The 23,934-nt window shown below is 42.5% G+C and overlaps 4 protein-coding genes across 5 annotated transcripts; 1 reads left to right on the top strand and 3 right to left on the bottom strand.

The window, feature by feature from the left end:
• Positions 1-2,569: 2,569 nt before the first annotated feature.
• On the bottom strand, positions 2,570-6,914 carry LOC117470256 (ribonucleoside-diphosphate reductase large subunit). The gene is made up of 4 exons (XM_034114966.1): positions 6,652-6,914; positions 3,442-5,423; positions 3,045-3,233; positions 2,570-2,964 (listed from the first exon to the last, which is right to left on the bottom strand). The coding sequence occupies exons 1-4, from the start codon at positions 6,668-6,670 to the stop codon at positions 2,779-2,781; spliced, it is 2,376 nt and encodes a 791-aa protein (XP_033970857.1). The 5' UTR covers positions 6,671-6,914; the 3' UTR covers positions 2,570-2,778.
• Positions 6,915-7,479: 565 nt separating this feature from the next.
• qpctla (glutaminyl-peptide cyclotransferase-like a) lies at positions 7,480-13,763 on the top strand. Its single transcript, XM_034114967.1, has 7 exons — positions 7,480-8,145; positions 9,308-9,454; positions 9,529-9,822; positions 10,899-11,060; positions 11,632-11,731; positions 11,820-11,936; positions 12,615-13,763. The coding sequence occupies exons 1-7, from the start codon at positions 7,930-7,932 to the stop codon at positions 12,758-12,760; spliced, it is 1,182 nt and encodes a 393-aa protein (XP_033970858.1). The 5' UTR covers positions 7,480-7,929; the 3' UTR covers positions 12,761-13,763.
• Positions 13,764-13,842: 79 nt separating this feature from the next.
• Positions 13,843-16,531, bottom strand: six9 (SIX homeobox 9). Of its 2 annotated transcripts, none has more exons than XM_034114968.1 (3): positions 16,060-16,531; positions 14,734-14,894; positions 13,843-14,208 (listed from the first exon to the last, which is right to left on the bottom strand). In XM_034114968.1, the coding sequence occupies exons 1-3, from the start codon at positions 16,459-16,461 to the stop codon at positions 14,043-14,045; spliced, it is 729 nt and encodes a 242-aa protein (XP_033970859.1). In that variant the 5' UTR covers positions 16,462-16,531; the 3' UTR covers positions 13,843-14,042. The 2 variants fall into 2 exon arrangements, with proteins under 2 accessions (XP_033970859.1, XP_033970860.1); XM_034114969.1 differs by having other exon boundaries at positions 14,067-14,208; positions 14,790-14,894.
• A 345-nt stretch (positions 16,532-16,876) lies between these two features.
• six5 (SIX homeobox 5) lies at positions 16,877-23,934 on the bottom strand. Its single transcript, XM_034115179.1, has 3 exons — positions 23,207-23,934; positions 20,099-21,513; positions 16,877-19,583 (listed from the first exon to the last, which is right to left on the bottom strand). Exons 1-3 carry the CDS (start codon positions 23,890-23,892, stop codon positions 18,940-18,942), a joined length of 2,745 nt encoding a protein of 914 aa, XP_033971070.1. The 5' UTR covers positions 23,893-23,934; the 3' UTR covers positions 16,877-18,939.

Here is a 23,934-nt window from a genome sequence, read left to right as displayed (position 1 = left end):
ATTTATTGTACATGAACCCACAACACTTCTGCCTGTGTGCGAGGATTTGTCCCCGTGTTCTGTGATGACCCAAGTGAACACATGAGACACTATTTATACCGCTCGCTTGCTTACCGATATTGTCTACTATATCTATTTTTCATACAGAAATAATGTTTTTGAACGCTGGTACTGAATGGACAATACATCCGTGCAGAGGATGACTCTTCCTGTGTCAGTTTTGATATCGCTGACGAATCATCTGCTACTTCTTATGATCCGGAGGTCTCTTCTTCTCTGGTCTGACTGGAACTGTAAATCCTAATCGCTCAGGTTCCTCACAACGCTTTGAATAAACTAAACTGTGGGCGATGTGACACATTCAAGCCTGAGAGGATGTCGAAATGGGTTTTGCCAAAATGTTAAAAACATTGTAGTGATAAGGTCATTGTAAGGAGCGTTTATTGATTTAAGACTTTGTTCAGAGGCATTTCATCTGCTGAATTAGGCTTGAACAGAAAAATATAAACAGTTTCTCAATTGATCTTCATATCAAATGTAAGTCCTGAAAGGCAAGTGAGAGAACTAAATCTGGTGATCCATTTCCTAAATTTGATCTTAACTGTTTTCTGACTTAAAAGCAGGTGAAAAAACGTTTATTTGATCTGTGAAACAAGGGGGTTTATCTAGAATCTAGATAAATGTCCCTTTTTTCCATCTGTTAAAACTGTCATAAACACAGAAGGGAAAACTATTTATATCAGTTACAAATTGTATCAATAGATTCCTTTCAGGTGCGATGTGTCACATTCCTTTTGGAGGGCAGAAAGCACAGCTGATACCTGTGTATTGATACTGCTGACAATAACTATAGAAACGTTTTAAAATCTAGTATTGATTTACAGTATATCACACTTCCATGATTTTGGCCACACTATCGCACACTCCTACTGGAAAACTATTTTATTTCACAGACTCAAGAGGGAACATGTGCTGTAGTCGGACTCATTTCCTTCTGCTTTCAGCTCCTTTACTCCTCTGCAGTTATTCAGATTTGATACGAGTAACTTTTTTCAATTGTTGGACCTTTTTGTGTCGGTTCCGGAATAATACCTTGACCAGTTTCTCTGAAATAAATGTTCAGATCCTCCACAGAGAAAGCTCCTCTTCCTGTCGTGACGCTCTCCTGCTCCTCGCTGTGACGGTCTTATTAGTTTGCTTACAAGGGTCAAGGTTTCTTTTTTTAATCTAAAGTTTGTTCATGTTCTGTATAATTTGAAGCTATTTAAAGCATACACAACGATCCTTGTTGAACAAATCAATAATGCATTACGGTTAATGGTAATATAACTAGGTTTGTTTTTTTTAGATGTTAAATATTTTGATAATTTATTTTTTAACACATTCCCACTGTTGCGGACAGTAGTGAAGATGAGAGGGTACTGTGTTTTTATTTGTGTATGCCGTTTTACTTCTGATCTCTGTACAAAATTGATCTGTATGATTCCTCGTTTTCTATTTTCTGGCATTTTTCCTGTTTGTGGCAGGCTGCGTGATGCACAGACGACATATTGGTTGAAAATTGTTTTTCTTTGGGTTGTAATAATAACTTGTACATTTAAAAGTGTAAATTATGTTTTCATTATTTTATAAAAAATATATTAAAAATAATTATCAGAACACGTGTGATTTCCTTTAAATGTTAGGACAAGTGTTCCATGTTCCTGCACACAAAGTTACACAAATGGTACTAAACCAGTTAAACAGCTGACTGCAAACAGCTTTGTTCAGTGTACAGAACACCAGACATTATACCAAAGAGCACTATCCAGTTCATTCTATATAATGTCAAACCAAAAAAAAAAAAATCACATTTCAAAGTTTGAATCTTTGTTTAGCACTCATACTTAAAGATGGGGTAGGTAATTTGAGAAACCAGCTAGAGATCGCTAGAATTTGAAAATACACACCCGGAGAAAATCTGCCACTTCCTTACAGAGCCCCTCCTCCAACACACACGAACGCGCACATGACCAATGAGGGCACGAGATAAGTTTGTGCACAGATGGAAGGCTGACAGGTAGGTAGGCCATCCAGTTATTTTAGCCGGGCCGGCTAAAATGATTGGTCGTGCTTTTTACAGTACTACGGCTTCCACAGAGGACATTTAATGGATTTTTTGTCAAAGCACTTAAGATATTCATTACTATCGGGATGTTAAGAGCATTCCATGGAATATAACAAGTGTATCTCGAGCCGGTTTCTCAAACGTACCTACCCCACCTTTAAATGTCATAATATACATTTCCGTTAAACACCAGAGAAAAATAAATGGGTTTAATTGAAGTCCAAACATGCAACTATGAGTTGACATTCTGAATACAAATATTTTTTAGCTCATTCACAAGGAATCTTTGGCCATTAGAAGTGAAGGCTCAATATTTGCTCCTCCTGGTAAAATGTATGTTTTCGACCCACTTGTCCTACCTTTCTTTATGCTATAGTAATGTGTTTTAGCTTAAATGTTTTTAGTTATCTCCCAACAACTTTTTCTCCCCACCAGCTCACAGGAACAGGATGAAACAACTTTCATGTAAAACATTTTTATTACAAATTAATTTCGAGTTCCAACATAAAGAAAACATATTGTATTAAGTACTTTTAATATTGGACATAAAGCGAGTCGACAGAACACTTATTCAATAAAATAATTTCTATACATTCTGACAGTGCGTTCAGAGATAATTGCTCAAGTTTCTGGAGTAGTTACAGGTGTATAACATCAGGACTGTGAGGCGTTCAGGACCCACACATCAGGCAGTCGTCTCTGTTCTCCAGAGAGCACACCATGGCAGCGAGGTTAAGCTCCTTCACATCCTTCTCCGAGTCCTTCTGGGACTCCTTCAGCTGCTCCTTGTTCAGCGTGAACTGGATGGGGTTGGCAGCCGGCTTCGTCCTCAGGTAGTACATCCCTGTCTTCAGACCCTGAGAGAGGAAGAGGAGGGTTTAACACATTTTGTTGCATTCATAGTAATAACTTATCTTCTTACTTTCAGCTCCCTTACTTGTTTCCAGCCGTAGAAGTGCATGCTGGTCAGCTTGCCGTAGTTCGGCTCAGCGATGTGGATGTTCAGGGACTGGCTCTGGTCGATGAAGGCGCCGCGGTCGGCAGCCATCTTGAGTATGGTCTTCTGCGAGATTTCCCAAACGGTTTTGTACAGCTGCTTGATGTCATCTGGAATCCCATCAATGTCCTGTTGGGAGAAAAAAAACAATCAGAACAAATTAACAGAGCGGAAACAGATTGACAGCAGCAGCTTTATTGATCATTTGACTTTATTGATCAAATGACATTCAACATTTTTGACTAAAAGTAAAAAAAAAAAACTCATACCACTCAAACAAAGTAATGAAATCAGCATCTTGACAAAACAAAGCATTTCCCATGATGTGGACGAGTACCTGAATGGAGCCGTTGTGCCCGATCAGCTGGTTCTTCATCTCCTCGCTCCACAGCCCCTTCTCCGTCAGGTCTTTGAGCAGGTGGGGATTAACGATCTGGAACTCTCCGGAGAGCACCCTGCGGGTGTAGATGTTGCTGGTGTAGGGCTCGATGGACTCATTGTTGCCCAGGATCTGAGCGGTGGAGGCGGTGGGCATGGGGGCCAGCAGCAGGCTGTTCCGAATGCCGTGCTTGGCGATCTTCTCCTTCAGCAGCTTCCAGTCCAGCAGGTCGGTGGGGGTCTTCTCCCACATGTCATACTGCAGGATGCCTTTGCTGACGGGGCAGCCCTCGTACGTCTCGTAGGGGCCGTGCTCAGCGGCCGCCTCGCAGCTCGCCTCCAGGGCGGCGTAGTAAATGGTCTCAAAGATCTGGATGTTGAGCAGCTGAGCCTCGGGGCTTTCAAACGGGAAACGCATGAGGATGAAGGCGTCGGCGAGACCCTGTACGCCAATTCCAATCGGCCGGTGGCGCTTGTTGGATTTCTCCGCCTCAGGCACGGGATAGAAGTTAATTTCGATGATCTTGTTCAAGTTCTTCACGATCACTTTGGTGACTTGTTCTAGTTTTTTAAAGTCAAATGTCTTCTCAGGAGTGACATACATGTTGAGAGCGATGGATGCCAGATTGCAGACGGCCACCTCGTCGTGGCTGGTGTATTCGATGATTTCTGTGCACAGGTTGCTGGACTTGATGGTGCCCAGGTTCTGGTGGTTGGTCTTCCTGTTGCAGGCGTCTTTGTACAGCATGTACGGCGTACCCGTTTCTGTCTGGGACTCGATAATGGCGTGCCACACCTGCTGAGCCTTCACCACACGCTTCACCCGCCCCTCCTTCTCAAATGAGGTGTAGAGCTTCTCAAACTCCTCCCCCCAGCACTCATCCAGCCCGGGGCACTCGCTGGGACACATCAGGGACCAGTCCTGGTTGCTCTCCACCCTCCTCATGAACAGGTCGGGGATCCACAGGCCGTAGAAAAGGTCTCTGGCTCTCTGCTCTTCCGTTCCCGTGTTTTTCTTCAGCTCCAGGAAGTCAAACACGTCAAAGTGCCAGGGCTCCAGGTACATGGCGAAGGCTCCAGGTCTCTTGTTGCCGCCCTGGTCGACATAACGCGCCGTGTTGTTGTAAACCCTCAGCATGGGGACGAGCCCGTTGGAGTTGCCGTTGGTGCCGGCGATGTAGCTCCCCGTTGATCTGATGTTGCTCACGGCCACTCCGATCCCTCCCGCTGATTTGGAGATGAGGGCGCATTGCTTCAGCGTGTCGTAAATGCCTTCGATGCTGTCGTCCTTCATGGCGAGCAGGAAGCAGCTGGACAGCTGAGGCCTGTTGGTGCCTGCGTTGAAGAGCGTCGGGGATGCGTGGGTGAACCACTTCTCCGACAGCAGGTTGTAGGTCTCGATGGCAGCGTCGATGTCCGCCCCGTGGATCCCCACAGACACTCTCATGAGCATGTGCTGCGGACGCTCCGCCACTTTGCCGTTGATCTTCAACAGGTAGGATCGCTCCAGAGTCTTGAAACCGAAGAAGTTGTAGGAGAAATCTCTGTCGAAGATGATGGCCGAGTTGAGGCGGTCTTTGTTCGCGAGGACGAGGTCAAGCGTCGCCTTGGAGATCATGGGAGAGTGGCGTTTATTTAATGGGTTGACGTAGTTGTACAGGTCCTCCATCACCTCGCTGAACACCTTCTTCGTCTCTTTGTGCAGGTTAGAGACTGCGATACGTGCGGCGAGGATGGCGTAGTCGGGGTGTTTGGTTGTGAGGGTGGCGGTGATCTCAGCGGCCAGCGTGTCGAGCTCCACGGTGGTGACGCCGCTGTACAAACCCTGAATCACCTTCATCGTAATCTGGGTCGCATCCACAAAGTCAGAGTTCAGCCCATAGCACAGCTTCTGGATTCGGGAGGTGATTTTATCGAACATGACGCGCTCCTGGCGTCCATCTGAAAAACGAGACAAATAAACACTTCAGTTAACGCAATCCTCACTGTGTACAGTTATCAAAATTATACAATAAACAAAGAGTAGAGATTTAACAATAAACTGCCTTAATAAGTAATCATAATGAAGCCAGTAAGGTTGTTACATCAGTTTACTTTCTTTTAACAATACAATTAGAGTTGATGCACGTCATTTTATTGTTATATTATTAGATGTCTTAATCTTTTTTTAAACCTTTTCTCATTTCAACATATTTGTCTAAAATAGCTTCTTGCATTTACTTCCTTTTAACACTTTCCTTTTCTGCATTACAAGCCACCCAGTGGAAAATTCCTTTTGCAATAAGGAAAGCAAATAACCTAAATTAAAAAAGGGAGGTATACATTTGATTATATAATTAAGGAAATGTTAATTATTTATCAAATATGAACACGCCCATGGTCTAATTGAAACTGTAACGTTTTCACAACCATTCCACAAGTCCAAAAATAATTTGCCAGAAATGAATTATCTAGGCTAGGGTAATCTTTGTGTGTATCCTTGCCTTGTTTTTAAATGATACAATATATAATTGTACCTGTTCCTTTAATTAAAACTGGCTCTGTATAAAGTCATGAAGCAAATTAGTTTGTGATTTTTACATTATCTGTGCAGTTTAACATCAACTAGTTGACAAAAAGCTACTGCTGCACGTTTTTAAAGTGAGTGTTTGTCAAATATAACTAGACAAACTCTTCCTGGTCTTCAGCCTAAAATGTCTCAACCAGAGCCTCACTGGGACAGTGGCATGCAGGAAGGCCTGTTCAATTATATATTTTGGCGCGAACTATGACAAAGGCTCATAGCAATAACACGCAGAAAGGCTCACATTTCACATTTAATTAGGCAATGCTCGTGTACACGGCCAACTGGTTATCAATGTGAATGTTTAAAAGACGTGCTTGTTAACTTGGCAGATGAGTTAGTCAGAACAATAAACCCTGTCTGTAGCCTGTTAGTGACACTATTCAACTAGAAAGCATGACTTAGTAAATTAACTTTAGCCTAACCGCTTAACAGTGCTTCACTGACTCCAGCATGTCGTTTAAGTTTAGATAGTATGTTATATAAAAGAGTCAGAGAGAGGAAGCATAACATTGCATTAAGACTGGTAAATCCACATGATTATTGACAGATCTATAGCACTGAAGCTAACTGAGGCCTGATCCATAACAACACAAAACTGCTCACCTCGCTTAAGCACATGCATTCTGGCAAAGTGTGAAGTAACTCGTCCCCGAGAAAACAGCAGCTCTCTGCAGCAACTTGATCTTCTCCTTTTGTGTCAAAATGTGCGGAGGGACACTAACTATATGTCCAAACTCGGAGGAGAAAGCGCGATTCACTCGTAAAATATCCCGCTAACGCTGTATTTGTACGGAAGGCGTCGCTGCTGAGGGAGTAGATGAACAGGCGTTCTGACCAATCAGCAGCGAGATATTGCGAGACTTCCTGTCTGAGAACCAATAGCAACAGGTTAGAATGTCAGCTTCCTTTTCCGTTAATTTTCCCGATTACATTCTGGCGGGATAGAGAAGTAGGTCATATAACCAACATGTTTTGTTTTGTTTTGTTCTGTTGTGACATGAACCAAGACCTCTAGTTATCATTTACTCAATACACAAGAATGTATTGAATCTTTGAATATTAGGAAAATAACTAAGAACATTTACTCAAGTATTGTACCTAAGCCTACACTTTTTCATGAAATTGTACTTTACTTTATAATCTCCATCCTATTCTACTTCATTAAAGTTAAACTTCACTACATCTCAGAGGGAACATTTGTGCACCCTATTTCTTAGTAGTTACCTAACATAAAACAATTCTTTAAATAAAGCACAAATGTGTTCTTAGGTGCAGTACTTGTGTAAATACAAAATGTACTTATGTGCTTTAATTTTAATTTTGTATTAAATAAAGTTGACTAGTTCCTTCTGCAGGTCAGTAGGTGGCGGTAGCTCGCCAAAATGCAGTTTGCCAACCATAATTAAAAACCTTAAAGAAGTCCTCCTTTGACAAGAGAACACAGAGGTCCCGTCATTAAAATACTTTGTACGTTTTTGAATGGACTACTGCACCAGGAAAGTTATCAAGTGTATTATATTATCTCTGTTTTTCAGTTATTTATCCTTATAGCTGTTTGTGGATACAAATAGGTTTAACACAGCAGAAAATAGTTTCTGCTTGCTACACAACGGAACAGATACCAATTTCTGTGTAGATTATACAAATATCCAGGATGAATTTGCAGTAAAGCAGGCTTCAAAGACCGGGGCTGCTATGCAATGTAAAGCATGGATTTGTATGATGGAGTAGCACTGCAGATTGCTGCATCTGAAGCACCGGGCTGACAGACAGCCTGCTGCAGCTCCACTTCCTGTGTGGATATCCCTCCTACATGCTCCACAAGTCTGTTTGGACACGTCGCTGTTGAAGGACTCCCGTCTCGAAGCCTCCTCTCCCGTCATGTCCAGGTCCAGTCGGAAGTACAAACCTCTGCAGCCGAGTAGCGGCTCCCTGCCCGGCTGTGACCGGCTGCGGATGCCCCGGGCCCGGGTCCTGCTGCTCTGCCTGCTCGGGGTCCTGGTGCTGGCGGTGGTGCTGGGGGTTTACCTGTCCAACGACACCAGCGATGGACCTGGGAACCGCATGCCAGCTGCTGCAGATCTGACCAAAGACAGGGTGAGAGGCATTATGACAGATCTATAACACAGACTGTTCAACTTTACCTGTCTGTTGTGGCTTGTGGGACCTCACAGTGTTCACTGTCTCTGAAATATAATAGCCACTACCAGATTGGGTTGCATTGTCTGAATTTCGGTGTTATAACATCTTGTAATCAGCTATGTGATGTGTTAGTGGGGACTAAATATTGGATACATTAAAGGGCCACATTACATTAGTGACACCTAATAATAAACTAAAACTTGTAGATGATCACATGCCTAGTGCTGAAACTATTTGTCAATCAATGTATCCACTATTACTCGATGGACAGAAAGATAATGCATTAATAACCTTCTAACTATTTTTTATTTTATTTTTTACAAAACTTAGAAATATTCTCAGATTCTAGCTGTCGCGATGTGCTGCTTTTCTGTCTCATGTCAGGAGTCATGTGATAAGAAACGTTGGTCCTAATCCTCCAGACATGTTTTTCATTAAAACAAATCTGCTGCTGGATACAAGGTGGCCCCCTCTTCAATGAAAAGTCCAATTGTTTGAAAACAGTCTTTAAATGTCAAACTCAGACAAAAAACAAGTCCAATACCATCATCTTGAACATTAGGGACATGTTATGCATACTTATCACTATCATGTTATGTGCAAAACAATTCAACACTAACAATTCTGCAGTTTAATTCACAATGTAAGTGATTGTTGGCTGCATTCAAATGGGATGTTATCTACTTTTCATCCAAGCTAAGTCAATTCTAAATTAGAATTGACTTAGCTTAACAGAAGCCCTTTGAGGAACATTTGGGACTATGATAAATTAGAATTTCTAATTACATAGTCCCAAAATTGTAGAAAATGCAGCACAAATAAACAATATTTATCAGGACAATAATAGGGGAACTGAGGAGAGATCCCTCTTTCAGGATGTGCAGAGATGCCAAATGTACAGAAAATAGTGGAAGGAAATGATCATTTAAATGTTTAAGTTGCTGCCAAGCTCTTGTCAGATTTGGAGCACAACCCCTCCTCTTCACCACAACAAGCCGTAAAGAAGACATACTCTTACTATTCATTCTCTGTGTTGCTATCACACTTTGCTGCCTTACCTTTTGATTACATTGTTTTTCTTGATTTATTTTCAATTAATTATTTCCCTTCCATCCAGTTGTCCCACAAAGCCAGCAAGTGCTCTCCGGCTCAAATCCGCCGCCTGGCCTCTCAGGTGGATGGTACCCGCCTGTGGGAGACCCACCTGAGGCCCATCCTAATCGAGAGGCTCCCAGGGACTCAGGGCAGCCTGGCTGTGCAGCAGGTGTGTAAATATTTATAGTTTCCTACTCTTTACATATTTTCCTCACTCGCCTCTAACCCGCCCTCTCTGCTCAGCACATCACCTCCACTCTGTCCTCGCTGTCTGCCGGCTGGGCCGTGGACTTGGACTCCTTCCAGTCCGTGACCCCCCGGGGCCAGGTCCCCTTCACCAACATCGTTGCCACTCTGGATCCTTCGGCCCCTCGCAGGCTGCTCCTGGCCTGCCACTACGACTCCAAGGCCCTGCCTCCAGACCCCCGGGCCCCAGAGAAGGTGTTTCTGGGGGCCAGTGACTCGGCCGTGCCCTGTGCTATGATGCTGGAGCTCGTCACCGCTCTGGATGCCCAGCTTTCATCGTTCAAACAGCAGGTGTGTGCAAAGTTGTGTCTTGCTACATGTGTGTTGATGTCCAGTATATTTGCTATTTTGTTTAAGTAAAAATACTAATACCACACAGTGAAAATACTCCACTGCAAGTAAAGATACTGCTTTCAAAACCTCGATAAAGTAAACGTATGTAAGTTTTATCAGCAAAATGTGACTTTTTAAAAGTAATGACTTTGCAATTAAATGTTCCCTGTAAGTGTTTGATATTATTTATGATGTGTCTGGATATTACTGCTGCATGAATGTGTAAGTTGCATTTGACCTCTGTTGGTGATTAACATTTACATTTCCGCAACAAAAATAATGTGAGGTAGTTTAATCTGATACAATGCATCATATTCCACAAGATCATCATATTATTTGACTGTTTCTGTCCTGTGAGTGCATCTCTGAAAAAACATTGAATCATTTCAGCTTTGTGACAATACATGTTCCAGCTAATCAAAGAGGGTTTTTTAAATAGTTTATACTGAAGTATGATCTTTTTAACTCATTAACGAACAAACCATCCTTCAGTTTATCACAAACGTTAAAATGAACACACCTGGAAATACATGGTTTCACTGGACAGGATAAAAAATGTAATCTTAAAAGTAATCTTGATTTTGTATTTTAGTACATGACATGAGTTAATCTACCTGGTTACATTCAACCACTGCAATGTGCAGTGTTTACACCATATATACAGTCTATGGTTTACACTCATGATATAGATACAGGCTGGAGCAGATGTTGACAAATTACTAGCTTTCCTATTTTACTGTAAAAATTATTTGACACAGAGAAAAGTAGATGGTGATAATAATGACTTGTATTTTTCCTTTTTCTTTTATACTCTAATTGTATCCCTCTGGCTCTGTGCCTGCAGTACAGGATAAGAAAATGCTGACTCCAGCTTGCAGCAGTCATCTGTAAATAGCAGTCTGCCTCCAGAGGCTGTGATTTATGTAGTTACTAAAGGAATACACACTGCGACATCTCTGCAGGAAGAGAAACTGGCTTCAGTTGCTGCTATTTGTAAAGTCAATTTAAATGTATTTCTTCCCTCTTTCTCCAAGAAACTTCCAGTGTCCCTTCAGCTGGTGTTTTTCGATGGGGAGGAGTCGTTTGAAGAGTGGACGCCCACAGACTCGCTGTACGGGTCCCGTCACCTGGCCGAGCGCATGGCCAACACGCCTCACCCTGCAGGGTCCACACACACCACCATGCTCCAGGCTGTGGTGAGAAACAGACACTCTCGTCCTTCAGGGTCTTACTCACATCCTGACACAGACACACTCTCAATTATGTATGAGCAGGCTGGATTTAGCAGACTGCCTAAACAGAGCCCATTTTAAACTTGACAATAGCAGCAGTGTCTGTATGCAACCACTGACTAAAACTAAATTGCAAGGATCATTCAGACTTGCATTCCTTTTTTCCCCCTTTTTTTCCTTTTTTGTGAACTTGGTATCTCAGGAATGTCTAAAGGAATTTTCCTCAAATTTGTCAGAGACGACCACTTAGCCCCAACGATGAACTGATTAGATTATGGAGGTCAAAGGTCAATGTCATTGCGACCTCTCAAAACACTTTTCTTCAAGAATTATTATGAGGATTATGATAATTTTACACAAATGTCTAATTGGATAAAATGATTATGTTCTTTTAGAAAGAAATGGATGTAAACTGTAACTTTACCGATTGCCGGGGTATGCATTTTATGTGTTCATCAACATTTCCTGAACAATGATTTAAAAGTAAGTGAACTAAAGATTCAGTAGTTGTTTTAACTTGCATCTTCCTCTCTAGGACCTCTTTGTGCTTCTAGACCTGCTCGGTGGTTCTGATCCTCTGATAGTGAATCACTTTGATAACACCGCTCGCTGGTTCGACCGTCTGATCGGTGCAGGTAAGCATCGGCTGTAATTATTCTTATGAATATTTCAAATCTAGTCTGTTGGAGGACCTAACTCTGTCTTCACCCCCTGTGCTCTCAGAGAAGAGACTCCATCGCCAGGGTCTCTTGACTTCTCACCCCTCAGAGCAGACGTATTTCAGAAAGGATGTTTACCTCGGCCCTGTGCAGGACGACCACATCCCCTTCCTACACAAAGGTCAGTGATAACACATGTTCATAACATGCTGTCAGTGATCATTATATTAATAATAACTATATGTATATAACGGAATAAGTAAGTAAGTAGTAGAATAACCATAGGCGATATAAAAACATGAATCAAAAAAGCTGAACAAACTAAGGGAAATCATTCAAACATCAACACAAAAGATAGCAGTGACTAGACAAATTCATATAAAAGATAATGATAAAACATTGTAAATAAACAGGATTATATATTAGAATAATACAATTTAGGAAATCCAACATTATATAAAAGCAAATCTAGGGGTTTTTCTTTTTACAAAGGCTAAATTTGATCACACTTCAGACTTTGTCCTTTTCAAAGGCAGAACATTCTCTGAAGCGCTGTCACAGCATTCAAACAAACTCACGTGGAAGTTTGAAACAGTAACACTAACCATTGGAAATATTATTGTGAAACCGGTAACTGTTTCATCTCTAGTTAGAGGCCAGAGAGTGACTTTTGGTTAATGCAAGAAAGGAGTAAAAGTAGTCAAGCCTAGACAAAATAAATGCTTGAATTTATTTGTTCTGGTCAGTGTAAGAGCATTAGTTTTAATTCTGGAGTTAGTTCTTATTTCAAGAAAGCAGGACTAGACAACCTTTTTTTGATCAGCCCTCTCTTTTCTCCCTCTCCACACACAAAAAACAGGCGTCCCTGTGCTACACGTCATCGCCACTCCCTTCCCTCGGTTCTGGCACACACTGGACGACACCGAGGAGAACATGCACCGCCCCACTGTGGTGAACCTGACCAAGATCATGGCTGTGTTTCTGGCAGAATATCTGGGTTTCTGAACACAAAACCCTGACCAATAGCCGCACTGGAGTACTGGTGCGGTTTGTCACGCTGATGACAAATAATTGCTAAATAACCAGCATGAAATGGATCCAAATGCACAAGAGCTGAACCTGGTGAAATGAACTGAACTGTTGTGTTATCAGTGTACCAGGATACCAGCTAAAACTTTACCAAAGACTTGGCCTGGCTAGACCGACTCCTGTCCAGATGTCTGGGATGTGATGTGTATAGACAGTCTTTATTCTACATGTTGAAAGGTGGTTGGATCATAGTACCGGAGGAACAGTTGGGAAAGTTGATCTGTGAATCTTAATTATTCTTCATTCCTGTGAAAAAATAGATCATGCCCTTAAAGGTATACTATGCAGGATTTTCATTTTAACAAATGTGAATATACCCTCACAAAATAATCTGTTGCAATCATCACTTATGACTCGATAGCAGTGTGTCTATTCGGCTCTCTCCTCTGCTATGTGTCTGTGTCATGGATGCAGAGCAGAAAGGCCACAGCAGCTGAATATAAGGTGCTTTTTGACTGCATTCACCAAAAATTCAGCAATCTAGGTTGTGCGGAGAAGTTGTTATGTTTATTTGTAGCCTAAATCTGCAAAAATCAGAAGTGACCAATTCTTCCTCAGATTCCTTGCTTCCTGCAAACATCGCTTACTCTCTCTTTTGTTGAGTTGGGGAGGAGGCACCGGCTTTGAAAGATGTGTTTAGAAACAACAAACAACAATTCCTGCATAGTATACCTTTAAAAATAATTGCCCTGTTAATGCGATTGAGATGAGTACACTGTTTCATGTCTGTGAATAATTATTTACCTCCACTTACCTGAGGATCCTCTTCGCCTTACGACCTGCTGTTATTAAATGCTATATTATGTGGCTATACAGCGAATGTGTGAAGGTGTTATTACAGTGAACAAGATCCAGCAAATGTATACTTACACCATGTACAAGGTGTGGTCTGCAAATAAAGCTCTAATGATTTGGAAGATTTGTCTTAGACCTTGATGCGATTATATGAATTTAAAAGAACATGGGAAAATGCTGTTTGTGTAAGTAGTACATGGGGACATTTTTCCAGTAGCATCCCTTCTTATCTTTCATCTATGATGTTAAAGAATAACGTCTGCTAAGTCATGTTTTGGTAACAAACTTTACTTGCTAAGTATTTGTTTTATGGACACCAGAAAATAGAATTTACATTTCAGTCGAAGCAAACTGTTAAGTTATAGTTATAAAAAAACAAAAATGAAACACTTGAATGGCAGACTCAGTGGAGGCCTCCACATATGTGACGTAGAGGAGGTGGTGGGTGAGAGAGGGGAGGAGGAGGGGGGCGATGGTGTAGGGGTAGTGGGCTCCCTGGAGGTGAACAGTCGTTGTCAGAGGAAGGGTCCCCTTCTCCTGAGGTCCCTCCAGAGCAAGATATTTGAAAACTGAGTCAAGAGATGAAGAGAATCAAAATCAGATCACATGTTGATGATGCATCATGTCTTAATTGAACCACAAGGGGACACTGTTGTTCTTTGTAAAAAGATACTCAATGTTTTCTACAGAAAGTTACAGATTGTTCAGTTTTTACATTATCTCAGATTGTTTAAAATTGACATTTAACCACATTTTTTCAATCTAGATTATTAAGGTTTCAGCTGCTGAGTGTTAAAATACCTCAGATCAAAAACTGCTAAAAACAAGGTGGGCATTATGTGAGTAATAGTGTCATAATTTATTGAAAGAGACATTACTCATTAGATGCATTTGGAGCAACTCACACCAATCTAATAAAAAGCACTACAGGTCAAATCAGAACTAAATGCTGATTTAGGTCTACCAGGCCACTAATTAACTTTTTTTGAGAATAGTTTGCAGGATTTATTTCCTATTACAATGGCAGATATGGGCTTCTGTACACAAGACCTTTAAATATTCAAACTATAGACAACTGCTGCACCGTCACTGACCCCTGCAGGTCCGGGGCCCGGTCCCTCTGCCTGCGGTTTTTGAACCAGTTGCTGACCTGGGTGGTGGTCAGGCCGGTGGCCGCTGCCAGCTGCCGCTTCTCCCGGGTAGAGGGATAGGGTTTATAGCGGTACCACTGACGGAGTATACCCCGTGATTTCTCCTGTAAGTATGTTAAACAAATAAAGTGAAGCCTGGACATATTTAATAATAATAAAACAATAACATATTTCAAACACAAAGACATACAAACAATTGGGATGGCTCTTTTAAAACCAGAGATCAGCCCAGCTAGGTAGTGTTGTGTCTCGTAAAATCTGTTATGTTCATGTATTTAGTTCAGTCTTGTATCCTGTTTGATTTTGTAGTAACCTTTCCTTCTTGTTGCAGATTACCTCACTTCAGTGTTTTCCCTCCACTGTGGAGTGGACTCCGCCCTAATTGTCTGCAACTGTGCCTCCTTAGCCTGCCTATATATAGATTCTGTCCCCCTTGTCTTGTTGCCAGTTCATTTCGTCCCATGTGCCAGACAGCCAGTGTGAAGTCCATGTCTTTCTGCTAAGAGCTAAGAACCGAGTTTTGGCATTTTTGGAACTACTTTGTTAACCTTTTCCTCGTAAGAGTGTTTTTTGTTACCTTACCCTGTTACCTATACGGAGAGCTCATGGTGCCATTTTTTCAGTAAAGACTTTCTTTTGTATTTTTTTTGTCGAGTCGTGCTTTTGGGTTCATACTGGTTTGCCTAGCCGTGACAGGTAGACTACATCTGAAGTTTAGATGTTAGCAAATGTAGCCTATCACTTAAACACTAAAGAAAACCTTTTTAAATGACATGACTTTCTAAGTTTTCCATTCAACACTTGCTCATGAAAATGTGTTTAGTAAAGTTGAATGGTAGCCAGTTAAACATGTTTCACGTTGGACCTTTTAACCATTTTAACCACCGTACAGTAACTTCCCTATACTTTTGGAAGAGTTAGTCAGATTGGTGCTCAGATAAAGGTAAAATAGCTCCACTAAAGTATGAAAACACATTACAGTTTAAGTCCTGCAAAAGTGAAGTATCACCACTAAAATATATTTTAATTAACAAAATGTTATAAACAATATTATTTGTATAAGCTACTTATAGTTAGTTGGATGATATGGAGCATACTTTAGGTATAAGTACTGCAAAACTGTGCTGACAGTAGGCACAGTACTGGAGTAAATAAGTTACCTATCCAAACTGTTGTTAGTTTCACAGCTAGTCAGAATTCATTAATGTGTCTTACAATGTAGCACCAGTAGAAAGCTAAATTAAAAGTTGGGGCACACATGAAGAATACCTTAAAACAGTAGCTGGTCTCCTCTCCGTCCCAGATGGTGTGTGGTAGAGGGAACTTCCTCCTGACGCGATACTTCCCCACTGCCCCCAGGGGTCGGCCCCTCTGCCTCTCGGCCTCCATGTAGTGGGCTCTGAGCCAGAGCTGCTGCAGGAGCGCGTGGCTGCATGGGGAAAAGGGGAAGCCCTCCAGCAGGGTGTAGAGGTCAGTGAAGCTGCCCTGGTGAAACGCCACTGCAGCTTTAGCCTTCAGCACACTCTCCAGCTCCCCAGGGCAGAAGGAGGAGAATGAGGAGGAGAGGGAAGGAGGAGGAAGAGTACGAAGAAAGCCAGCAAGACGATCCATGCAACCGCTCTGCAGGAGGACCTCGCACACACATGCAACCTGCTCTGCTGTGAAAATCATTGCAGTGGAAACTGGTCCCAAAAGTCTGTGAGTAGAACAAAAGGATGTGTGAGGATGTCTTCTAACAACCTCTAAAGTTCGTTGATGAAAGAGTGAATGTGTGTTTATCATTTCTCATCATGTCCCGGCAGAACCGAATCGCAGGAAACCCGAGATGATCCGGGCTGTAACAACAAACCATGCACTCCTCCTTCTCTTGAACAAACACAAGCATGCACAGCCTCACACACACTTTGGATTTGCTTTTGTTCTGGCATTCACCCACAGACTAGAGTGGTTCTGCCATGCAGACAAAACACTCATTTGAATAACATTTTCCTGCCAAATTAGAAGCAAAATCCTCAGACGAATAGTTTAAGCCGACAATAATTCAGTTTCCAGCACACACACAATAATAAAAGCTGAACCTTTTTTTGTAAATGTAGTTTATTACAATATAATGTAATATAAAAAATAGAATGCATTTTAATACAAAAACAAGAACCTTGAAAGCCTGACACAAAAAATCCCTTTCACAACTATCATAACATGTTATCTTTGGTTATATCTGGAGTCATGTGTCATGTAGGAGACGATAAAAACATGCCCAGGCTTCAAACAAACGGGTACAAATGTGCGTAAGCCCACAAAGGCTTCAATCTTTACAAACTTTGGTAATAAATGGCTCATAGCAAACGCAGGCTACCATATTTTACATATAAGACACAATTCCCTTTACCCCTAAATTTCAGTAAAATGCATAATAAAATTGATTTGTCCAAGCCATTTGATAATCTACCTCAAAAGGTCACTGGGAACAAAATACCTTTACATTTATTAACAGGGGTTGACCTAGTGTATTTAAAAATGTCCCTCAAATTGATTTCATACCTATAGTCTAAGATTGTAAAACCTCCATTGCACAACAATGTGGCCTTCCAAGGGCATTACTTCCTATCTGCGTTTTTACAACAAGGAGTCACTTTCTTACTGATTGATACATGCTTTAAATAGATTAAAATGTACAAAAAATACATACAAAAACATACATATAGAAAATACAACACAAAGGGCCTTATTGTAACTAGATGAGACACTGAAGTGAATTCTGTGTACCATAATTGGCCAAAGAGTTTGGCCGCTAGCTGTGTTATTATGAAAGTGGAAAGCTCGTATAATACGATGATTAGCGTATTTATCAGTATCGAGGTGTGGTATTAAAGTCCATTTAAGAGGATAATATTTTGATTTTTAAAAAGGGCATTTCAGAACATAATGAGTCCAGCCACTGTCATAACAACACAGCAGCGCAGCGTAAACATGGTGTGAATGAAAGGTGCAAAATATACAAATAGAGGAGATCGAGCTATGAGACCAAAACTGTCACATTGACTCTCACTGGAGATCAGACACTTATGTGGATATTCAAAAAAAGTCATAAAGTGAATCCCATAATTTGGTCGGGTGTATAGCACTTGAAAAACTGTTAAATGTCAAAACGTATCTTTTCAAAAACATCAAACCTGTAAGTTATCAAATAAGGCACTTATCAATATCAACTAGCTGAATTTGGATGCATTTAAGGGATCACAGCAAATCTTTAGTGTCATGCTTCCTTTAAAAACATTATTCAAAAAGCTTTTTTTCATCTCCCAAGTGTACTGGCTTTCAACTGAGCCATTATGGTACATACAATCTGATAAAAAACTAAACATGCATTGCATAGAGCATAGACCCTTTTATTTTCCATGTTATTGCTTTACTAATGGAGGGCATTCTCACTGAAAAACTGCAGAACATGATTTAAAACAGATTTGACTGATAAAATGCAGTTAGACAGCATGTTTCAGCCCGGACTCAGTCACTTGTAATATAAAATACTGCTGTATAGCCCCATCGAAGCACAATGGTGGCACAAAAACTTATTTAAGTTCCTTTTTGTGAGGAATATTCTATATTCCTGGAGTGTTGGAAGAATAAGCCCTGAATCTCTTTGTCAGATTGTCCATGTATAGTTGCTGTGTTGGATCCACAACAAACTACTTATACTGCCAGCAAAATCCATCTTTTCCAAGTACAGCTGAACTCTGAGTGTGAAGAAGAGCTGAGAAAAAAGGCTAAGCCGCAACGCCTTGCATAAAATTGTCTTTTCGTTTTTAACACCAGGACGTGTACCTGGGCACGCAGACTAACATGTATATGTTCTTCTGTCTGCGTCTGATAACAGATAAGGCACATGTGGATTGTTGTAAAAATAATCGAGACGCACGAGAACATTCCATATAAGCCTGCCCATCGAGGAAGTAGAGCTGCAGAGGATTAATCTCAAAAGTGCCAGCTAAGTCCATGTTGGTATCAGGCCCCTGTGAGAGCGTCATCGCGGTACCGTCAGTACCTGAACATTTTAAAATAACATTTGGCATATTCTTCTATCTGCTGTATGTTTTATAGTTTTTGTTCTTTTTGAGACACTGGGTTGCGACCAGCAGAGTAAACTGACTACAAGCCCAGGTCATCATCCACAGGGACGGACTGCAGCTGAGTGAGTATCTTGGTGTCCCCGTCCATCTCCTCTGGATCCCCCAGAGCAGAGCTGGTTTCCACATCCTGCTCCGACGAGGGGCTTCCCAGGAGCAGCGACTCTCCTCCAGGAAGCCCCAACAGAGCCGGGTCTACATGTAGGTCCCCCTTTCCGCGGACATCAAACAGAGTTAGACTAGCTGACGTGGAGAGGGGCATGGGGCTCCAGGCGGGCTGGGACAGCTGGATGTTGGGTGTCCCCCCACTGTACATGGGACTGAGGGTAAGCATACTCTCTGGAGTGAGAGTGTTTGGAGCTGTAGAGGTGACTGTATGATCTAAAGCCGGGATGGAGGGTGTCCCCATCTCTGGAGCACAGTACGGTGGAGAAGAGTTGATGAAGTTTAGGGTGGATGATGTAAAGTGGGTCGGGCCTGAGGTGGAAGAGACTACATGAGGGGTGGAGGGGGTGAGAAGTTGACTCAGGCCATTTGCATAGATGGGTGACGCCTCCGGGACCGGTTTCAGTGGCAGGCTGGTGAGCTGGATGCCGGCTGGGATGGTCAGGATTAGTTTGCCTTCGTGGACACTCAGGTAAGGGCTCCCACCGAGCAGAAGGTTACCTGTGGTGGTGAGGAAGGATGAAATGACAGCAATAAGGACAGAGTAACAACATCCAAAAAAGCAACGCATCAGTTAAGCACCTTAGGAAATATTCTGTAAGTCTTGGTTATTTATCATTCATACTGTTTTGGGTCAGAAGATATTTTTCAGATTGTTTCCTGAGTGCATTATCTTACAGTCATATAGATAAAATAGCCCATTGTTTTTAAACATACTCTATACATCATGCCACAATTTGAGAATACTTTAGTTCGATTAGTTAGCTGTTTTGTAATGGTTGATTCAGCAGTGGTTATTCCATTATTCAACTGTTTTATCTCCAAATCTCATATTCAGTTTTATATCAATCTGTCAGAAAGACATAAAATCCTAAAAGCAGGGATTTCTTTTCTTCCAATGTTGATTTGACTTTTTTCAAAAAAACTGTTAAAATAAATAAATCGCTGAGTCATTTTTGTAGTTTGGCTAACTGTTATGTGCTCTGTTGCTACATGTATTAATGAATTCAGTGTACCTGGAGCAGCAGAGGGCAGCTGAATGATCCCAGAGTTGAGGAGCTGCACACCCGGGGCCATGCTGGTTTGGTGACCCACATTCTGTAGGGGCCTCAGCTGGTTTATCCTAAGAGGCCCCTGAGCGACCCCTCCATGAGCTGAGGTCAGGATCTGTAAGGGCAGTCCAGCAGAGGGGATGGACAGAGAAGGACTGGCAGGAACCACTTGGGGGAAAGAGATGGAGGAGGAAGTTTGAATGGGGGAGACGGGGACCAGCTGAGGCATGGAGAGGGGGACTAACTGTGCTGCTGTGGAGACTTTGGGCACTACTTGTGTCGGGGAAGAAATGGATATAAGCTGTGGGACCTGGATTTTGCTCATAGAGGAGTTTGTGCTTTGTTGGAGCTGATTGTTAAGCTGTGAGATAGAGACTATAGTGGTGGCACCTTCAGGCAGAGTACTTAAAGCATCCTGTTGCAGTCTGGTGCTAGTGTTCACTGTGTGGTTTAGGAACTGAGAAGCTGATGAGGTGAGGGAGGAAACTGGGACTAACTGAGGGCATTGGGACACTGTGGCTCCTGAAGAGTGCTGCACCAGCTGGGACACTGGGATACCCTGGATGGAAGGCACGACCTGGGGCAGAGAGAAGACCTGAGGGGAGGAGCTGCTGCTGGAAACCAAAGAGCTAGAAGGGTTTAAGTGGGAGCCAGCGGAGGTAAAAACAACATACTCCCCATGCTGACTGGAGAACGGCAGGGCAGAACTGGAGATCACCATGCCTGCGGACGACATGGAGACCGGGAGAGACTCGTGGCGCTGGGGGATTTGTGCTAAGACTAGTGAGGGGAGACTGGTGGGGGAGGACAGAGTTGGTGAGGAAGGAGATAAAGATGAAGAAGAGGAAGATACTGTCTGGATGCTGCCCTCTGATTCAGGGACGCTGATGAAATTCATTGCATTGCCGCTGTCTGTTTTGGTTTGCAGGGGAAGAGAGATGACGGAGACCGGTGAGGTGTTAGTGCTAAGAAGACTGCACTGCTTGGCCTCCATGGACAAAACCTCCTGCGGTGTGATGGAAACGGCTTGCTGCTGATGCAGACTAGTTTTGGTTATTACCTGAGCCCCGTTCAGAATCAAAGGAGAGTTGGATCCAACAGGACTCAGTGTGACTGTCTGGCAATCGCCCAAGCTTAGCCCGTTAATTATGACACCAGCACCAGTACTGGAGAGGATGGAATTTCCATTAAGTAGTAACGGCTGAGAGGCTGTGAGGAAGCCACCGGACCCGTTGAGGAAGAGCTGGCCTCCGGCGCTGCAGGGGACGGCAGAGAGAGAGATGATGGAGGCCGTGGAACTGGAAACCTCCTCTGGTTTGTCAGGGCCGTCGTCCATGGGGCTCCCCTCGTCATCGGTGCTGTGGTTCCCATCAGATTCACTGGAACGGAGGAGAAACAAATGGGTCAAATTAAAGAGAAATGTCTGAGGCAACTGAGAGGGTTGGGCAACAGGATTTAGTCAAGTGCACAGCTTGAACACACAAACACTTAATAATCCATGTATTGCATTTGTACTGTTCTGATCCCTTTAATGAGTTCATCTTATTACATAAGTAATCTATGTTTTAAAACCCTAATTTCTGTTCAGGGAACTCATTTCACTCACAGGTTTTAATGGATTATGCATTGTTAGACCTGTATTATTTAAATATGTGTATAAGAGAAAAGGCAGAGATGCTTGTACTGAACTATAGCTCCTAAACTCCATCAGACTGAAAACATTTTAACAATACAACATCAGTATCAGGCCTCATCTTGCATCATGACATCTGGTTGTGCAACTCTACTTTTGAATGTATTTACAGCGATGGTAGACAGATTAGAGTATTGAAATTTACATTACTGTGAAAAACATTTGAAGTGTGCCTTATGTTTATCAGTCATATTGAAATACTGACTAAAAATGTTACTCACTCAAAAGTTGTCCTTATTCCAACTTTTACACATTTAAACTTTTCAAATATCCCTCATCTCTGATGAATTAACCAATCAATACATTACATCAGGCTTCTTAAAAGATGATTACATGTTCATGACTAGGTCCATTATTTGTCTGCAACTGATTTAAAAATATTGGCTTTCTAAACACCACTTAGTTGAATTGCAAAATATTGGGAAAGTACACCAAAAATGCATTCAAACTAGGGACAAAACTTGTATTGTGTGTTGCAGTGTACTTTAATGTGCAAATTGCTTGTATGTGCAATATACAACAAACCAAATTCTGGTTCTGGTTAAAGAATAACTTTTTCAGTTGTTAGCTTGCTCACACTGGCGTATAGTATTCTGTATTTGTATGGATCCAACTCAACCTTTTCTGGTCATTTTATTATCTTATCTTATCTACAAAACTGACCATACTCTGTGGTGGATCCGGGAGATTCCTAACAACTATTTTAACCGAGTGTTTACTTGGTTTGTGTGGTCAACCATACAGATTGTGTGCCAGACCACTAAGCCTGTGATAAGATAAGTATGCTGTATTATCTCTTATCTCCTCACGATTTACCATCTCCCCCTGCTTTGTGAATAAGTAGCAGTAAAACTGATATTTCCCCCAGCCTACATAGCACCCCCCACATTCACTGGTTAAAGCCTTTACTCTCACCCCGTCACCCTACAGGCCCTATGCAGCGGTGCAGGATTTCAGGAAACTTGAGCCATGATGGGCGCCTGGATCTCACATTTCATAACAAAGCAACATGCTCCTGGTCTCGGACCTGTGTGGCTTTACTGCTGTCAAAAGTCAGCTCCCCCGGCCATTATCTTACTTCATGCATTTTATAAAAGTTCTTTTTACTGACGTTTGAGGTTTACATGTTCTTTCTACTCTGCCCTGTGTAGGCCTGCATGTCTTTGTTTACTATGAAGGTTTGGTCTGGTGCGTTCAGTAACTGTTTTTGAGTGATTGTTAATCTCTAAAAACACAACACAAAGCAACCAGCCGCTCTCAAAAAAAGAAAAGGGAATGTCAGCTGTCTACTGGATAATGACTTTTGAATTACTCCCTCGGTTGAGACTAGACACATGGGTTAAAATTGTTTCCAGTGCTGTTGGGTTATCTAAACTTGCCTTTTGCTGTGTGTCCCGGACGGGGTCCTGTCCCTCTGCCTGCGGTTCTTGAACCAGTTGCTGACCTGGGTGAGGGACAGTCCGGTTACTTTGGCCAGGTTTTTCTTCTCGTCCGGAGTGGGGTACCTGTTGCTCTTATAGCACTCTTTCAGGGAATTTCTGGACTTTTCTTTAAAGCAGTACACGGTCTCCTCTCCGTCCCAGATGGTTTTGGGAAGGGGGAACTTCTTCCTGAGCCGGTACTTGTCCACTGCGCCCAGGCTGCGGCCCCGCGACCTCTCCGCCTCCTTGTAGCGGGCTTTCAGGTACAGGTCCTGCAGGAACCCATGGTTAGACGGGTGGAAGGCGTAGCTATCCAGGATGGCGTACAGCTCCTTGAATTCGTCCCGATGGAAAGCCACCAGTGCCTGGGCCTTCAGCATGGTCTCGTTGCCACGTAGCAGCTCGGACGAAGGAGGTATGGTGGAAAGAAATCTCCACAGGCGATCCACATTGCCCGCCTGCAGGAGGGCCTCGCACAGACATGATACTTGGTCAGTGGAAAAACTCAAAGACGAGTTTTGGAAACTTTGGAGCAATTGTTCCGAAATGTGCACCGGATCTTTATCTTCTTTGAACTCCGTGGCCGTCGGTTCCTCTGGGCTGTTCTCGGATTGTTCTGTAGACTCCAAAGACAAGGAAGCCATTTTTACTTTAACTTTTTTTCCTCCAGTAGTTCCTCCTCCTCT

Source organism: Trematomus bernacchii, unplaced genomic scaffold (assembly GCF_902827165.1).
Source record: "Trematomus bernacchii unplaced genomic scaffold, fTreBer1.1, whole genome shotgun sequence".
Classification (NCBI taxonomy): domain Eukaryota; kingdom Metazoa; phylum Chordata; class Actinopteri; order Perciformes; family Nototheniidae; genus Trematomus; species Trematomus bernacchii.
The sequence above is the reverse complement of the archived record's forward strand: the minus strand, read 5'-3'. Positions and strand labels throughout refer to the sequence as shown.

Excerpts from the sequence above, each read along its gene's own strand:
- six5 (XM_034115179.1), bottom strand. The coding sequence starts at position 23,892 with ATGGCTTCCTTGTCTTTGGAGTCTACAGAACAATCCGAGAACAGCCCA. Across the intron at positions 21,514-23,206 it reads TCCGGGACACACAGCAAAAG|TGAATCTGATGGGAACCACA; the intron begins GCAAGTTTAGAT and ends CCTCCGTTCCAG. Across the intron at positions 19,584-20,098 it reads GCTGCCCTCTGCTGCTCCAG|GTAACCTTCTGCTCGGTGGG; the intron begins GTACACTGAATT and ends TCACCACCACAG.
- qpctla (XM_034114967.1), top strand. The coding sequence starts at position 7,930 with ATGTCCAGGTCCAGTCGGAAGTACAAACCTCTGCAGCCGAGTAGCGGC. Across the intron at positions 9,823-10,898 it reads TTTCATCGTTCAAACAGCAG|AAACTTCCAGTGTCCCTTCA; the intron begins GTGTGTGCAAAG and ends TCTTTCTCCAAG. Across the intron at positions 11,732-11,819 it reads CGACCGTCTGATCGGTGCAG|AGAAGAGACTCCATCGCCAG; the intron begins GTAAGCATCGGC and ends CTGTGCTCTCAG.
- LOC117470256 (XM_034114966.1), bottom strand. Across the intron at positions 3,234-3,441 it reads GGCACAACGGCTCCATTCAG|GACATTGATGGGATTCCAGA; the intron begins GTACTCGTCCAC and ends TTCTCCCAACAG. Across the intron at positions 2,965-3,044 it reads ACTTCTACGGCTGGAAACAA|GGTCTGAAGACAGGGATGTA; the intron begins GTAAGGGAGCTG and ends TTCCTCTCTCAG.
- six9 (XM_034114968.1), bottom strand. The coding sequence starts at position 16,461 with ATGATTTTCACAGCAGAGCAGGTTGCATGTGTGTGCGAGGTCCTCCTG. Across the intron at positions 14,895-16,059 it reads AGACCAGCTACTGTTTTAAG|GAGAAATCACGGGGTATACT; the intron begins GTATTCTTCATG and ends ACATACTTACAG. Across the intron at positions 14,209-14,733 it reads CGGGCCCCGGACCTGCAGGG|TTTTCAAATATCTTGCTCTG; the intron begins GTCAGTGACGGT and ends CTCTTGACTCAG.